This window comes from Cygnus olor, chromosome 3 (assembly GCF_009769625.2).
Source record: "Cygnus olor isolate bCygOlo1 chromosome 3, bCygOlo1.pri.v2, whole genome shotgun sequence".
NCBI classification, from domain to species: domain Eukaryota; kingdom Metazoa; phylum Chordata; class Aves; order Anseriformes; family Anatidae; genus Cygnus; species Cygnus olor.
Window position 1 is genome coordinate 48,961,295 of NC_049171.1, and position 17,543 is coordinate 48,978,837.

Below are 17,543 nucleotides of genomic sequence, written 5' to 3' on the forward strand. Positions count from 1 at the left end.
ACAAGAAAATATTGTAGTTAATAAATTCAAAGAATGTCAGAAAGGGAAAATTGATTTCTACAGAGGGAAATAGAGCTTTTGAGATCACATTGCTAGTAACAGGCATACTATGCTCATTACCTGAGGTATCCCTTGAAATATAACAATACTTCAGGATATTTCTACATTTCTGCTGTAACAGCGAGTCATACAGCTGACATTGACTACTATATGACATAGCACACTTTAAAATAGAGAAGAAGAAATTTGGTCAGATATAGCTCTTTTTTTCAAAGGTCTTCTGTCATTTTTCTTCGAGAGCAAAATTTCTCTAAATTGGTCTGTAATAACGGGAATAACGAAATACTGGAGATATCTAGTATGTCCCCTGTTTCTTTCTTTTATAATGAAAACAGTTACAATTCTGACATATCCATGAAAACTGCTCAAACCCACTGAAATCAAAAGCAAAATTATTTATTTGAATTCAGGGCAAGGATTTTTAATGAGCGTTCCATCTCAGTCTTTTTCCAAGAAGATGATGTATTTACATGAAGTAAAGAATTCTGTTTTCTTTCTAGTGTAACTACTATCACTCTCCTATATGTACTGCTCCATATGAAACTATACAACATCTATTCTCAAGAGCTGGGATTTCTCACTGCCTGGTATTAAAAAAAAGGTTGACTTTCTGTAGCTGAAAAAATGAAAACAGCCTCGAAAGCAGCACAAATATTTGTTTCTTTAGTATTTTAAGATTTTTCCAAGAGAAAAATGAGGAAATGAGGAAAAAAATGTTTGAAATAGGCATTCATGCATTTTAATTATGCATGGCCAAACAGATTAAGTCTGAAAAGTACAGAATGTAAGGAACCTTGTCATTAAGACATTGACTTAAATCTGGCAAAGTGACAGACTTGGTCCAAGCATGAAAACTTAGCATCTGACAAACCACATAGGTCAGTGCCTGATCAATCTGGTGGCCTTTCATGATGGAGTCACTGGATCAGTTGACAATGGAAGACTGACCAACGTCACTTGTCTGGACTTCTGTAAGGCATTTGACACAGTCCCACATGACACCCTGATCTTTAAATTGGAGAGACAGGGCTTTGAAGCGTAGACTATTTAGTGGTAAGGAACTGGCTGGACTGCCACAGTCAGAGAGTTGAGGTCAACATCTGTAAGTTCAGATGGAGGCCAGTAACAAGTGGTGTTCCTCAGGGGTCTGTCCTTGGACCAGTGCTGTTTAATATCTTAATCAATGACACAGACGATAGGATTGAGTGCACCCTCAGCAAGTTTACAGACGACGCTAAGCTGAGAGGTGCAGTCAATACAATGGAAAGAAGGGATGCCATCCAAAGGGACCTGGACAAGCTTGAGAAGTAGGCCCACATGAACCTAATGAGATTCAACAAATCCAAGTGCAAGGCCCTGTGCCTGGGTCAGGGCAATCCCAGACATGAATACAGACTGGGAGAGGAACTCATTGAGAGCAGCCTTGTGGAGAAAGACTTGGGGGTTCTGCTGGATTAAAAGTTTCACATGAGCCAGCAGTATGCACTTGCAGCCCAGAAGGCCAACTGCATCAGCAGAGGAGTGGCCAGCAGGTCAAGGAAAGTGATTGTCCCCTCTGCTCTGCCCTCATGAGGCTCTTGCAGCACTGCATCCAGGTTTGGGGCCCCCAGCACAAGAAGGATGTGGACCTGTTAGAGTGGGTCCAGAGGAGGGCGAAGATGATCACAGAATCATATAATCATTTAGATTGGAAAAGACCTCTAAAATAATCTAGTCCTACCTTTAATCTAGGACTGTCAAATCCATCATTAAACCATGTCACTAAACTTAGATCTACTAATTTTTCGAAGACCTCCAGAGATAGTGAGTCAACTACTTCCCTCAGCAGCCTGTTCCAATCCTTAAAAACAGTTTCAGAGAAGAAACTTCTCTTAGTATCCAAACTACATCTCCCCTGGTGCAATGTAAGGCCATTTACTCTTATCACTTGGCGCTTGGGAGGAGAGATGAATCCCCACCTTGCTATAGCCTCCTTTAAGGTAATAGTAGAGTGTGACAAGGCCTCCCTTGAGACTTTTTCTCCATGCTAAACAATCCCAGATGATCAGAGGGCTGGGGGACCTCTCCTATGAAGAAAGACTGAGAGAGCTGGGGATGTTCAGCCTGGAGAAGAGAAGGCTCCAGGGAGATATCACTGTGGCCTTTCAGTAACTAAAAGGGGGCTTATAAAAAAGATAGAGAATGCCTTTTTTACACAGGCAGATAGTGATAGGACAAGGGTGAACACTTTTAAGCTAAAAGAGGGGAGGATTTCAATTAGATGTTAGGAGGAAATTCCTGACTCAGAGGGTGGTGAGGCACTGGCACAGGTTGCCCGGAGAAGCTGTGGATGCCCCATCCCTGCAGGTGTTCAAGGCCAGGTTGGATGGGCCCTGGGCAACCTGGTCTGGTGAGTGGCATCCCTGCCCACGTCAGAGATGTGATTCTGTATGACAACTAGAATAACAATCTGAATGATTTTGGAGCACCACACCAGAGGCTCACTATGAGATGTTGTCTCAGCAGCCCATTCTACACATTCAAAGTAAAAAGAGGAAAGAATCTAGCTAATAAATGAAACATTGCAAGAGAAAGGGCATGATCCCTAGTTCATAACAGTACATACTGTACTATGGGGGTGAAAAGACTGTAGCTCTTACTGAAGTTATAGGAAACGCTCATTATTTTATATGATCAGTGCTTATAATGCAACAAATTAGTGTAATTATTTCCAATATAAAAGAGAACAATATATTACTCTTCAATAAATACTATACTCAAATGCATAGGGGAAAATACTATCTTTTGACTTATGCAGTATGTATGTAAGTCTACTAATAATTATGCAAATGACTAGCAAGTTATTGGATATGACATTACCTTAATGTTAACCAAGAAATCTGGTTTTAATTTTAGATGTTTTATTTTCTCTATTTGCTGTGAAACAGTCATATATTCCTCTGAGAGAGAAGGTAATCCACTGAGAACGTAACCTGCCAAACACATTTTATTAAATATATCTTTTAGAACATTATGACAAATATACCAGTTATACTCATCTCCTTTAAATAACACATCTGTTTAGTGGCACAATTTTAAACCATGTACATGACATAACACTGTTACAAAAATCGTGCACCCATGTCCACACTAGATGAAATACAGACATAAGAGTGTATTATTTTCAACTTAATATAGGACTCAAAATCTGTTAACTCATTTAAGAAATGTAAGAAATATGTAGACATTAAGGATCATACTCAGACCACCTGCTTCATGTGCCTAACTCAGGCATAACAGTTGACTAAAAGGAAATTAGCTTTTAGTAACTTTTTTTTTCCCCCACTAAAAGTCATTGTGAAAGGTATTGCACAAAATAGCCACTTTATGACACAAAGCATTTTAAATAGGAGTCTAAGCTTTTCCTACAGTCTTTAAAGGCCATTATTGACAATAAAGGAAGCTGAACTCCTCTGCTGGATACACAGTGCTCCTAGATGTTAAATTTTTCTCAAAAGGAGGTACTGTGCACACAGTATGCATAACAAGGCACATAACTTGGCAAGCATCCATTCACTAAGGATTTACAATACTGAGTCTTTTTCAGCAAAGACACGGACTATACATGACAGTAGTGGCAATACCTTTCTCCTAGTATTAGTGTGCTCAGCCCCAGAGAGATTGGAAACCATAGCTTCGGAGTACTGTAACTACCAAAAACTATATACAATGAAGGAAGAACTGCTGTATAGCAAGAAAATCAATATTCATGAGGCCAGAATGAAAAACTAAACAAGAATTGAGCTGATTTTTTAGCTTAATGATAAGAATATTCCCTTAGTGAAATGCTCCAAATGCTTAGACTTTTATGTGATAACATTTAAATTCAAGTCTATGCAACACAAAAACATAGCGGCAGCCTCTGTAACGGATACCAGAACTGAGCTCTTTGGGGAGTTTCGATCCACAGATGTAAAATTTATGGAAGAGCATTAGCAAGAGAAAATATAGAGCATAATCATTCCTCTGGGAAATGAAAATCTAAGTTTCTAAGTTGATACCTTTAGAGAATTCTAGCACGCAGTGAGATATGGGGAGCCTGCACAGCCTCTGCTTAGAAATAGCTGGTTAACAACAGCTGATGTGAGAAGAATGTGAGTACAACATCTGCACAGATTATTCCAAACTGTTTGCTCTCTGAGAGGGTCTTTGCCCCCAGGCAAATGCTGTCAGGAAACTAACAATGAAGAAGTTTACCTAAGACAACCATCAACCAGATCAAACATTAACCAGGGTAGTATCAAGAGACTTTTGAGAAAAAGAGCCATCTCGAAAAGAAACACTAAAGAAGTATTACAATTTGTGGTAAGAGACCTTAGAATGAAAACAAGGGAACAGCAGCCAAACCGGGTTTGATGTGCCACATTCTCCCCTTCTTCTAGGCCTGACAGAGCAGCCTCCCTGCTGGGTGCTGTGAGTAACCTGCATTTCAGCTGCTGGACTGACAGCGCAGGCTTCAGTAAGTAGTGACCCACGCCTTGAGTGTGTGCATGGGAATTTCTGGGGAGTTTTCTCACTGGTGTGTGGATAAGCAGTTTGGAGGAAATGGCACACACGAGGCTGGAACACACACGTTTCCAAGAGAAAGTGTGTTTAAATAGGTGAACACGTGCTCTCAGAAGAGGGAATGTATGCTTGTAACTCCCACCCATCTTTGAGAGAGGGTTTAAATGCATAACCACACAAGTTTGAGTGTACTCCTTGGAATTAGTTTTAGGAGTTTAGAAAATTGTAGGTGTTTATTAAGATTTGGCAAGTGCCTAGTGCTGGGGTTTATCTGTTGCGTGCCTGATACTGAACCTATTCACTGATTGTCAGTTCACTGATTGTCAGTTAATTACTTGTCATTAATAAATCAATAAACAGCCTTGGTCTTGATATGGCTTAAATCATTCTAATTGAGCATTTTTCTTGTGTAACAATGACATAGAATTTTCTTTGCAAATACTATTTATGCTAACATGATATGAACTTCTGATTCTTTTCTTGTTCTATTGAAAAAAATTAGCAAGCACACCAGCTACACAGAAGTTACTATTCTGTAATTTCTTACCTAAAATACCCTAAAACACAAGTGTGCTTGTTATTCTCCAGTCCTTCAGTGGCTATGTTATTTTAAAAAGAGAGACTGCTTATTCTGAGAAATAGCTTAGCAGCTTCATATCTGGCCTCCTTAAGAACTCAAAGAATTAAACTCCATTTAGTGACTTAAACTTTTAAAATACCATCTTTTGTTTTAGCACTTTTGAATACCTCTGACACATCAGTCCCCCACATAGTAGGTGTTTATTTTCTAAGTCAGAAGAATATAATTGAAATAATCTCTTACTGTGTGTACTGTTTAGAAACTTCCATTTTGCAATGTCAACAACTGAAGTTAAAAGTAAAACCTCAGCCTCTCATATAACTCTGTTTATCTTTAATGAATATTTAATGAATAAATAACAGCCAATTAACAGATTAGTTCCTGCTGAAAGCCTACTTAAAATCTCCAAGGATTATATTAAAATAACGGTTGCTAAACAAAAAGTTATTAGAGAGAGAAAATATTTAATGAACAGAAAACACTTAACAAAAAATTGGGTTTGGAGATGAGTTCTAGTTAGTAGAAAAAACAGCGAGGCCATAGGTTATTCTATCCCTTGTCCGTTTGGGGGATTCGTAATACAAAAAATGGCTTGACTAGAACAACCAAACTTTTATCAACTTTTTTGTTTACAGTCTCTAGAATCTCTGTGGTCCTCTGTGAAACACACATCTATGACATTCATCATCAGACTGACTCAGAGAGGGGAACTTAGATGACACAGATGTCTCTGTAGGCCTTTATTAAAGTCCTGACCAAAGTAACATTATTATCATTAGCAATACTATTCTCATCTAACTTGCAGTGACATAACGGAAAGGGAATAAACGATGTTGTAAAAAAATAAAAATAAAAAAGCAAGCAGGCAAGCAAGACCTTACTACTTCACATTTTAAATAATCTGTTTTTCTTCTTTTTCTGTACCTTAAATGTTTAAAATATTTTTGGTGGTATTTTTTTTTGTTACAGAAGTATTCAAGTCAAAAATTCTGTATTTTAAATCCCAGAACTTTTACATCCAGATAACACTGTCAAATGAGAGTCATTGCAACACTTAAAATTTGGGGCAAATTAATTTTTTCAAAATTAACACAACATAGGATTGGCATGATGCTTTCTTATCTCCCACATTGGTAAATTAATTCCTAAATATACTCTCAGTTTAGAGATGTTCTGCAACCTTAGGAGCACAAGAAAAGTTGCTACAGTCTAACATAAACTATATTTAAGCAGTAATAGATGTAAAATGTGACAAAATTGTAGTTACCTTATTCTGGGAAATTTAAACACACTTACCAAAATGAGCAGCTTCTGGTGACTCAATCTTTTTCAGAATCATTTCTGTAACCAGTTCTTCAGAAATACTTTGACCTTTAAAAAGCAATTCTTGACACTAAGACAAAATGCAAAATGTAGCCTTATTTAATATGTATTTGTCAAGAATGTGACAAAACTTACTAGCACATTATACTTTTACCTTAAGCCCATATTCTGTTTCTTCACGAATATTCATTTCAATTACTTCCAAAGCTGAAGAAGCACATCAGACAGAATAAAATTAAAACAATTCATAAAAAAATACATACAGACATGTACATGCAGACATATAGACAAACACACGAAGGTATGTATATGTGCTCCAAGATAATTCTGTAATGAAACACTACATAGCAGCAAAAATAGCATACTATTTTTGAATGACAGCCATTATATTTAGGGCCTTTATTATATTTTGTCCATCCGGAACTTGGTGCTTTCTGGCAATGGCTGGGCAAATGATCTTCCCTACAATTCAGCTCTATATAGCAAAGATAGTAGCCTCGTAAGTTTAACTAATGATTTATATCATATTAGCATTACTGCTGTGTAATCCAGAGAAGAACATTTGTGCTCAAACACTTCCCAAATTTTAAAGGCAAGTTTTAGAAAAAGAACTGTTCAGAACAGAGAAAAACATCTGTTTTAATAATGCCCTTAAAAACCTACTCCTTGTATGGTCTAAATAAATAATTAATTACCCAATTTGACACCCCTCAAATTCAAAGGTCTTTCCTCTGTCTCTCTGGACAGTGACATCATGGCAGAATGATCCTGGAAGTCTTTCACACTTATTGAAATTAGCAGATGCTCACAAAAATTTTCAGGAACGACCTTTAAGGCTACATATATATTACCAAATAAACCAGGCCAGGCAATGTTCCTGAAGCCAGTAGCTCATGCCTATACAGCTAAAACCTTTCTCCCCAAAACACAGTGGCTGTGTTCAAACTACTGTTACTAGTAATGATGACTGTCACAAATATTCCCCACACTGTGAATGGCTGCTTGGTAGACTACTACTTGGCAGGGAGTCAAAACTGGCCCAGGGAATGCACTGACAAACAATATAGACCACTGAAAAACAGTGTTGTACATATACCTCTGCCTGGCTTATTTATGAGTATAGACCTATCCACTGGATAAATGAATAGAGAGTAATTTGTCACATTACAAAGACTTTGTGAACACTTTTCATATTTAATAATTCTTAAACTTGGATTGTTTTCCAGATAAATAACACAGTGCAGGACAGATAATGACACATGGGAGCAAGGACAGTGGAGGGCATCAAGATGATTAGAAGGAGAAGCCTGAAAAACTGGTCTTGTTTAGCCTGGGGAAGACAGGCTGAGAGCAGCTCTTATTGCTATCTAAGACTACTTAATGAGAAGGCACAAAATCAAAAGCACTCTCTTCACAGAAGTGCTGAGAGGACAAGAGGCAACAGATGCAAGCAGGACAATGTGAAATTCCAATTAGGTAATTCTGATTTTGGTCTGATCTATGTTTTGGACCAGGTAGTAATTTTTTTGTTAGACAATCCCATTAGTTAAAAATTCTATAATTATTTAAGTCAAAAAAGGCACTTGATAAAACTGAATTTTATCATATTATAATTCCAAGCCTTTAAAATAAAATAAAGATACTTCATTTGATAAGTGAAGTGCTACACTGTCCACTAGAGGGCTTTTATTAGAACAATATGAAACACTGTGTGTACATTAAAAAGAAAAAATGTAATGAAAATGGATAGATAAAGAGTTAATTCACAATGACTGTACACATATATACCACAAAATTAGATTTATAAGTTGGTATCCTCAAAGAGGCATTCAAGAGATTTCTACATAGTTCAGGTTATTATATGCCTTCTTGTCCTTCCACTTAAAATAAGGTATTGTCCTTCAAACAGGTAGTACAAACCTGGTGGAAAAAAATTCTTTTTTTCATAAGACTTAAGGGAATGAATTACAATTTGTGAATTAAAATATCACACATACAAAAACATTACCAGAGCTTAAATATATATATATATATATATATATATATATATATATGTTACGACTGACAAAATTGGTATAAAAGAAAACTGCCAGATAGTTATTTTTCATGGAAACCCACTTTCTTGCTGAGGTACCTCAAAATGAATAAAACCCCCTACCAATATGTTTTTGTTTTAGAAACTTGAAAGTGCCAGCTGCTATTGTTTCTGTGATTCCTTACGCTAATTCAAAAGCTGTGCTTCTGTTTCCTGGAGTACATCCCCCCTTGTGTTAGGCACTGCAAAAATACAGAAAGGAAAGATCCTCCTATTTTCTCATGGTCTGTATCAGAAAATGTCTGTGCTCCCTGGACTTCAATCAGTTGTCTCCACATAAGAAGGGTAGCATGAATTACCTCACATGACTGGGAATGTAATTTGATTACATATAGGCTTTTGAGAAAAAAAAAAGGTGGGGGGGAGGGCAGTTTTTAAACCTCTCTATAAGTAAAAGGCCATTGTTGAGCAACTGCATTTCTGGCAAAATGATTCCTTGGTCTTCATCAGTTGTCTTTGATGCAATCGGCAACATATCGTTTTGAATTACCAGGAAAAGAGAGGATATTCTAAAACAAAAGGTATTACAAAGCCAATGCAATGTTCCAAATATAGTGTATGTTTACCTTCTATATAAATGCATTTCCATATTTGTGCTAGTTTTCTAGCTAATGTTTTCTTTCCAGAACCCTTAAAATGAAAAAAACACATTTAAAAGAAAAACAGTCAGAATGAAAAAAATCTATATTACACAATAAATCATATATTTTTACATAAAACATTTAAAAGCAGCCATCACGAACTATGCACTGCACAAATACAAACATTCTTTTTTTAATACCATCCCTTATTTTACACTTCCCAGCATTGCTAATATACTGTCACTGCCCTTTGCAGCTGAGTATCTCCAAAGCAAGGGTATTGGCTTAGTTTCTGAGTAACTCTGTTTAAAACTCAGCTATGATTTGCCCATAAACTCCTATGAGAAATTCTTCAGGACTGAAATTATCTTCAGTCTCAGAGCAAATTATGATGAAAACCTGTATGGTCATTTCTGAATAAGATACATAGGGACAATGCTCTTTGACTAAAATAATGAAAACATTGCGCTGCTTACTCCACAAACCTGTTCTAGATACTGACAAAATGTTAATCTTGTCACTTAAATTAATCCTGAGGAACCAACATAACCAAGAATAATGAATCCTCTAAGAGTATGGCTACCTGAATGGGATTTTGCAAATTCGCCATCTTCCACCCTTAGGTGGAATGCCCTTTTGTCAAGGGCATTCAAGAAGACCTTTGTTTTTTTTTTGACAGTCTGTTTGCCCTAGATAAATTTTGTTATTGAAAAATACTAAAATAAACAAACAAACAAACAAAAAACAACAAATAAATTACACTCCCAGTTAACACTGTATCAGCAAACACTCCAGCCTAGTCATAGCTTGCATCTAACAGGTGTGATGAGAATATATGCATTTGTTTTCGCTTTAATGGCACTATTTTTTTAGCTGAAAAGTAGTACCTTAAATAAGACAGATGGACACATTAGCCATATAAATAAAAGGTATTATCATAAAAATAGAACGTTTAATACTCTGTCCTCTTGGCCAGAACAGTTCATTTTCAACCCTTTGTTAAAATCTGTAAACCTGTCAAGTATTAGTATCAACCATTTACCGAATGCAATGATTTTAGAAGAGAATATCTATTTCCTAAATTTTTTTTGCATTGTCTTTCAATGGGCATTTCATGCTGTTTTTGTTTATAAAAATGTAAAGTTACTTTTTCCATATAAAGTTAGAAGTTTGAGCTTTGTTTAAAACCTGAGAAGCCAGACCACTGTCGCTGTCTACTGAGCTGAATGCATCCTTTCATGTCTCACGCTGACCAAAGGCTCACTTGTCAGCTATCACCTTATGTTCTGTCTCTGTGATGCTTGTATCTCAGCCACTTGCAGAACAACACCCTGGCTTCTTTCCCATTTTGGTCAGGTGTAAAGATCTGCAGTTAAGCACTACCCAGCAACCTGTGCTGAGGAGTATGAAAGGATGCAGAGCAAACACTAGGGACTGGGAGTCTTCCAGCTTGCTGAAATAAGTCTTTGAAGAAACCAAATGTTGTAGTTGCATCTTGGCTGTATGGACATTCCCCATGATATGATCTGTCACGGTCATGTAACGATACATCCTAGCATACCACACCACACAGGATAGGTGTGCATTAGTATGTGGTGTGGCCCAGACAGAGGGACGTGGAGTGTGATTTGGTGGGTCAATGAGCACTGAAATTTGGGTTGGTTGCCAGCTCTAGGTGCACATCACTTAACTTTGCCTGGATAGCACAAAGCAGATTTATGCACGGTCATTTCAGACTGTGTTGTGTTACCTACTGAAATCACACGTACATGCAGAGGGCAAGCTGCTAGAGGACCCTGTGTTCACACTGGAATTGGGGTGCTCTGAAGGCACTTTCATGGACAACTGCAGTGTTTAAGAGGAAAGCAGCTTCCAGTGCATCAGTGGTACGTTTGGGTGCATACCAGGTTCAGTTCAGACATAAGGCACATAAAAAGAACCCCCTTCAGCACACTAAGGTGCTAATGTAAAACCACCCATAGAGTCTCCCGTACTTGGGAAGAAGAAATCTGAGAAGTCTATAATTACAAAGTATCAATCTTTCCTAAGTCAGGGAGACCGCAAATTATTTGAGAAAAGAGAGATGTTGAATTATAACTCTAATATAGCACAATATGCAACTTTTAATTATACTAATAACACTTTCAAGTGCATTTAACCTGTCATTCAGGCCTCAAAGTGGCCTTGGTCAATATGATCAATATGATCACTCTGCAGGATTTGCAAAGTGGAAAAGATAAAATATAAAGTAAATGCCTGATTATTTTTTTTCAGTGCTACTAAACTAATGCTTTCGAAAGGAAAAGTAACATTACTAGAGTATATCTGAAGAAAAAGAATTAACTTCTATCAGACATCTTACGGGCTTTCCAAGGACAATTAAGCAAGTGGGCTTGGACAACAGAAAGGATTTTTCAGCTTCATCTTCATCAAAGATGTCTGTAAAGGGTTGAGCTTGTTTTTCTCCTTGTGAAGCCATAATTTATCTAAGACTGAAAGAAAAAAAACAGCTTGTTATAAAATATATTTTACATATGTATAAAATGACACATTCTTAAGGGAACAGAATAATAATGCGATACAAGGCAAACCGCTTTGTAACAACAGACGTAGTAAAAAGGAAAAGAATTTAGTGAACATACACAACGCATCCAGCCCTAAGAGATGACGTGCTCCTGAAAAATAAGGGATTATTGGAGCCACCCCTGATGTAACTATACTGATGTCGACAACAACTTCTTCTCTTCTTCCTGACTCTCCAACTGTCCCTAGCATTTCTTAAGACAGCCTTTATTTGTTTTGTTGCCTTTTCCTTCCTTACCCAATTACCACACGGCTAGAACTTCTCTCTGGTCCCTGAAATGGGCCTTGCTAGGACCTCTTGTGAGCTTCAGACAGACAGGAGCCCCACCACTGCCAGCGAACTACTTACTGTGTCCACAGCCAGGTAGAGGCATCAAGTTTTGCAGAATTAAATCATGGCTCATAATTTGTCCTACAATCCTCTGGTAAATCCCGGGACATCCAGCGCTATGCCACAAAGTGAAACAGAAGGAAATTTCTAATTAAAGTAAACTGGAGCAGAATTTGGGGGTGCCTTTCAAACAAAGGGAGTCTGAAAATGCGAGGAGCGTGACGAAAAGTGATTTGAAGAAGGCAAAACGAGAACTCGCTGTCTTTAGAGGGCATCTTAAGTCTCAACCTCCCCCAGAAAATTCATTTTTCAGTTAAAGAAAAACCAAATTCCTTCAGAACGAAAGGCCAGAAAAGGTTATTAGCTGAGACACGTTGAGAGAAAGGAAGAAAGACCGTTAGGGCCGACATTTTAACATTAAAAAGCACAGCACCGGCACAGCCCTCCGCCCCTGTCCCCCTCAGCGCCCGGGCCCGCACCTCAGCTCGCCCCCGGGCCGTTACAGGCGGCAACGGTCGCCGCGCGCGCCGCGGCCGTGTGTACCCCGTCACCACGGCAACCCGAAAGCCCCGCCCCCTCCCTCCTTGACCACGCCCCCTCCGCATGGCCCCGCCCCCTAGACGCCCCCGCGGGGAGGGGGGGCGGTGGGCGAGGGTGCCCACTCGCGGCACCGCCCCACGCGTGACACCGCCCCGCGGCCGCCCCCTCACCCCCCGCCGCGCGCATGCGCAGTGTGTCCCGCCGCTGGGAGCGCCTGCGCGGCGCCGCGCCGGCTCTTCCGCCGTGTCCCGGGCCCGTGAGGCCGTGTCGCGACAGGCGGGCCCGTGTCGCGTCCACCCCCTCCCCCCCCCCCCCCCCCCCCCCCCCCCAACGCGTGAGCCATGCCGGCGGCCGCCGCCGCGCCGCTGATCAGCTGCGTGCAGAAGCTGGTGCTGTACGAGACCAGGGCTGTAAGTAGCGTGTGCCCACGCGTGGGCCCGGCGGCGGCGTTCAGGCCGGGCCGGGGGCCTCCGGGGAGGCCGGCACCCGCACCAGGGGGTGGCACCGCGCGGGGGGGTGCCGGGGCTGGGCTGCCTCCGGGGCTGCCTTTTATTCCCTAAGCCCAAAGGAGTTGTGAGGGCTGCCCCCGGGGGCAGGCCTGCCCGTGCTTCGCTGTGTTCGGTAAGTATATCGGTGTGCTCAGTACGTATATCCAGTCCCATCGCTCAGGGAGGCGAGGTGCCTCTGGTCAGCTGCGAGGCGGTGGTTTGGGGATCAGCACCCGCACGTGAAATGTCTCAGCTGAGCGATGGTTATCCCAAAGCTTCTCAGCCACTTCTCGTGGGTGACATACATGGAGTGGTTCTATGTACTTACTTAAAAAATAAAAAGGTACGCGGCACTACTGCCAAGCGTAGTGCTTTGAGTTCTGAAATTCCAGTTCTGGTCTTTTTCCAAAAGGAAAAATGCTACAGGGGTCATTACGAAGTGCAATGACACTTTTCAAAGAAAGCCACAGACTCACGTAGGTTGGGAGGGAGGTCTGGTGATCGTTGAGTCCAGCCCCTGCTCAAAGCAGCTGCAGGTGGAGCACGTTGCTCAGGGCTGTGTCCAGCTGAGTTATGAGTATCACCAAGTATGGAGATATGAGTATCACCAAGTATGACCAAGTAGTTCCTGCACCAAGCCTGTCTGAATTCAAGAAGCGTTTGGACTGTGCACTTAGTCACATGGTCTGAATTTTTGGGTAGACCTGTGTGGTGCCAGGAGTTGGACTCGATGATCCTTATGGGTCCCTTCCAACTTGGGATATTCTGTGGAGATGCTGCAGCCTCTACAGCCGTGTTCTAGAGCTTGACCACCCTCATTGTTTAAAAATAAAATAAAATAAAGCAAAATAAATCATTTTATTGAGTTTGAATCCTTCGTATTTCAACTTGTGTCCGTTGCATCTTGCCCATCCACTGTTCACCACTTGGAAGAGTTTGGCACTGCCTTATCTGCACCTTCTCATTAGAAAGTTTTAGCAACACCGAACAAACCCAGCTCTCGTGGTCTCTCCCCACGTATTGTGTGCTCCATCCCCCTGATCATCGTGGTAGCTCTCTGTTGGACTGTGTCCAGTATGCCAATATCTGTCATACTGGTCCAACCTGGGAAGCCCCAGGTTGGACTTCAACCTTGTTTGGGTCACGGAGAACCTTAGAGGAAAATTTGCTGTTACAGATGGTTCGGTGTCACGTTGGGCCACTGACAAAAGTTCCCACTTCTCCCTGAGGTAACCCTGGCCCACGTAGCTTCCTTTGCATAAAATCTAATAATCACGAAGTTGCCAGCTGTGACAATTAGTCACTGGTATGACGGAAGCATCACGCAGACATAAAATTGAATAGCTTTCTCCTGGTTCAGGTTGCTCTTCTGGTTTTCCCTAAGGCCGCACACTTGCTTGTTTATAAATTCTGGTCCCACACTCCTGTTTCCTATCAGATATGAGGTAATATGAAACTGTATCCTGAGATTCGGTATGGAAACCTTGAGAAAGCAAGGAAAGGATGCCTTAGGTTGTGAGCAGTGGGAGAAAGCTGGTGGAGTTTACACTGATTGTACTGCCTATTCCTGTAAAAGGCCTTTGTATTAAAAGGTAAAGAGACAAAATGCATGATAAAGTAAAAATAGTCCAGAAAGCTTTTTTTTTCTTTTCTTTTTATTTTTTTTCTCTTTGAGATAAGAATGCAGTAGCATTACTGGAGTCAAACAGGAAAGACTCCTAGAGGTGAGGAGAGCTGAATTCACAGCGTCAATTGAAGCAACGGAGAGCAAAATTCTATATTTTCTATTAACATTTATATTTGGGGTAGTTGCTGAGACTTTTTGAACGGCTGCCTTGGATCAATAAATACCATGGAGATGCAAATTATATCTCCTGCTTATCCTGGGAAGTTGAGGGCTTGTTTAGAAGTCATCGAACTGAAACAGTTGTATTCAGATCGATGCCAATAACCTTTCATTTTATGCATATATTTACTGTTGAAATGCACACCAGAGGGCAGTAAAGATACTTCAGGAATATAAGTAAGAAGAAACAAAAGATACTTTCTTTTCTTCTTCAGAATATTGATCTTGTGTGTATCCCCCAAGTGACACCCACCTGAAAACGGTAGGCCAATTCATTGGAAATTTTCATTCCCCTGAGGTTGTCTGCCATTGAGCAAATCAACTTGTGCCATCTCTGTAAAAACATATCACTTACCCATTTTCAGGATGTTATGAGGCTTAATTAATATTATTTAATTCTAATCAGGTTCTTCTACAGTCTTTGTCTCCATAGTATCCAAATGACTTCCACAAGTTTATTAAGCAATGTGACTTGCATAATTACTTGTGGATTTTTCTGCCTCTTTCCCTCAGGAAAACTCTGTGGGTTTTTTATGCATTTAATTTCTCTTCAAAATAATTTGAAAGATTTTGTATTAACAAAACAAGGTGAAAGAACTTGGTTAGCTTATGCTGAGGTTAGTCTGCGGTCAAACAGCAGAAACTCTAATGAAAAAAATGATTTGACAGAAAAAGCTACAGAATTTTTACAGAATTATGAAATGCACTAGTTTATATAGATGGTTATTTATATAGGTGGTTATAGATAGTATTTGAAAATTTTTAAAAGTAATGAACCATCTACTGGACCATCTAATTAGCTATCATAATTTTCTAGCTAGAAGTTGCTGTAAAATTTTGTCTCTCGAGTGACTTCACTAACAAGAAAGGACGCCTCTCAGTAGGGCTCTATCCCATTCCCTCTGCGATGGTATTCCAGGAATGGTGATGACATTGCGGAGCAGAGGATGGAGCTGGGGCAGGGGCAGGAGTTTTGTGAAACTCAGGAAAATGTTGTTTCTGTCTTAAATGTCTTGGTGTAGTGCCAGGTATACGGGCAATAAAATAGAGAAAATTATTTTTAATAGTGTGTGGGATATGAGACCATTTATAAGTACAGCAGTGCTTGGCGGAATAACAGTGATGAGAACACCACAAGTCTTGAAGGGTATATGCTATTCAGCTGGAAGAAAAACAATACAGCTCAGATGTGGTAGCACAGCACCGCATGGGAAAGATGTGCCTTCAAAGGCCTGCCGAGCTGGTTTGGTGGCAGATGGTTTATTTCCTTTGTCCTGTTTTGTCCCAAGTGTCATCTTGTAGTCACTAGGTCAAAAGGAGAGAAGTACTCGTACAGATTTAGTTTTACTGTGAATCCACTTTTCTGGATGGGATGATAAGGGATGTGTGGATAAATGGCCACAAATCAATGCACTTAAATGTTGCGGATGGGTGAAGAAAAATAAGTATTTTCTATTACTGTTTTTTCTTTTCAAAACTACATAAGTACTCAGGCAAATATGTTAAAGACTTTATAGACCCGAATGTATTTTTTAGTGTCCTTTAGTCTGAAGAGCTAAAATTTGTTGGAATATAATCCACAGTCTGTGAAGGTGGAGAGGTGTGTGATGGGCCTGGCGTTTCACAGAAAGTTTTAAGTGGAAACCAAGGAGTTACTGGCCAAAAAATTGTGTGTTTGCTCCCTGACATCTTGATCTCTAAAGAGAGCACTGCCAAAAGTCGTGCTCAGCTGATCACTGCAAAGGATGACAGAGCAGTTGCAAAAGTTTCTTCAGGCATGTGAATAAGAAAAGAACAGAATGAGAAGTGGACCTGCATAGAGAGAGAGGAAACAAGCTAGCTAGGTTGTTATGGCCCTACAATGAAATGAGCATTTATCCTGTTTTTAAGTAAGAATGACCATAGTGAGTGAGGGGGAAAAGATAAAATGAGTTTATGAAAAGGTAAACAATCAATGTTGAGCTAGAAATAAAATTTGATGTATTCTGATGTATTTGATGTATGCTCTGGCTGGAGGGTAATATCTCCGTCCTGGAAACTTGAAGACAGGCATGCAAAACTGTGGTATTTCTGTAAATATTTTCAACAAGCTGTTCAAGTTCAGGGTGATGCTGTGACTGGAACATCAAATGAAATACTTAATCCATTCTGAAGTCCTGTGCATAATTTTCTGGAGGAAAGTAGTTGAAAATTGAGATAAGTGACATAAAGTGCAGTCTAGACTTATAAAGATGCTGCCAGATTAGTCTGATTGTTTTGCATATCTTCATCTAAAAATTAGATGGTCTTATGGATTTAAACCAAATGCTCTACTGAGGTGCAATGCTACAAAGAAGGTCTTTGGCTTCACACATGGAAGGGAGGTTAGCAGAGAATACAATTTATTCATTGTAAAATGAATAAGGAATCATCTCACGGGATGATTTTTTTTTCAAGTAATGGATTTAGGACCAATATATTTTAGCATTTACAGTAATGATCTTGACCCCAAATGGGGGTGAGCTCTGAAATATTGCCCATAATTAGGATAATCAGAGTACGAGTGGCATGAAATGATGATAACCCTCAGGA

The 17,543-nt window shown here is 39.8% G+C and overlaps 2 protein-coding genes across 4 annotated transcripts in view; one reads left to right on the forward strand and one right to left on the reverse strand.

Moving 5' to 3' along the window:
• Nucleotides 1-12,684, reverse strand: part of LOC121067308 (adenylate kinase 9-like) — a 42,235-nt gene extending 29,551 nt beyond the window's left edge. The window contains exons 1-6 of one of the 2 annotated variants that reach the window (XM_040551643.1): nucleotides 12,117-12,682; nucleotides 11,547-11,670; nucleotides 9,170-9,233; nucleotides 6,663-6,715; nucleotides 6,482-6,578; nucleotides 2,920-3,032 (exon numbers count right to left, since the gene is read on the reverse strand). In XM_040551643.1, the coding sequence (XP_040407577.1) occupies nucleotides 2,920-3,032; nucleotides 6,482-6,578; nucleotides 6,663-6,715; nucleotides 9,170-9,233; nucleotides 11,547-11,663 (444 nt within the window). In that variant the 5' untranslated portion in view covers nucleotides 11,664-11,670; nucleotides 12,117-12,682. Of the gene's footprint in view, nucleotides 1-2,919; nucleotides 3,033-6,481; nucleotides 6,579-6,662; nucleotides 6,716-9,169; nucleotides 9,234-11,546; nucleotides 11,671-12,116 lie in introns of both variants that reach the window. The other variant, XM_040551644.1, reaches the window with a different exon arrangement.
• A 134-nt stretch (nucleotides 12,685-12,818) lies between these two features.
• FIG4 (FIG4 phosphoinositide 5-phosphatase) overlaps nucleotides 12,819-17,543 on the forward strand; it is a 68,395-nt gene continuing 63,670 nt past the window's right edge. The window contains exon 1 of one of the 2 annotated variants that reach the window (XM_040552493.1): nucleotides 12,819-13,048. In XM_040552493.1, the coding sequence (XP_040408427.1) occupies nucleotides 12,980-13,048 (69 nt within the window). In that variant the 5' untranslated portion in view covers nucleotides 12,819-12,979. The remainder of the gene's footprint in view (nucleotides 13,049-17,543) is intronic. The other variant, XM_040552494.1, reaches the window with a different exon arrangement.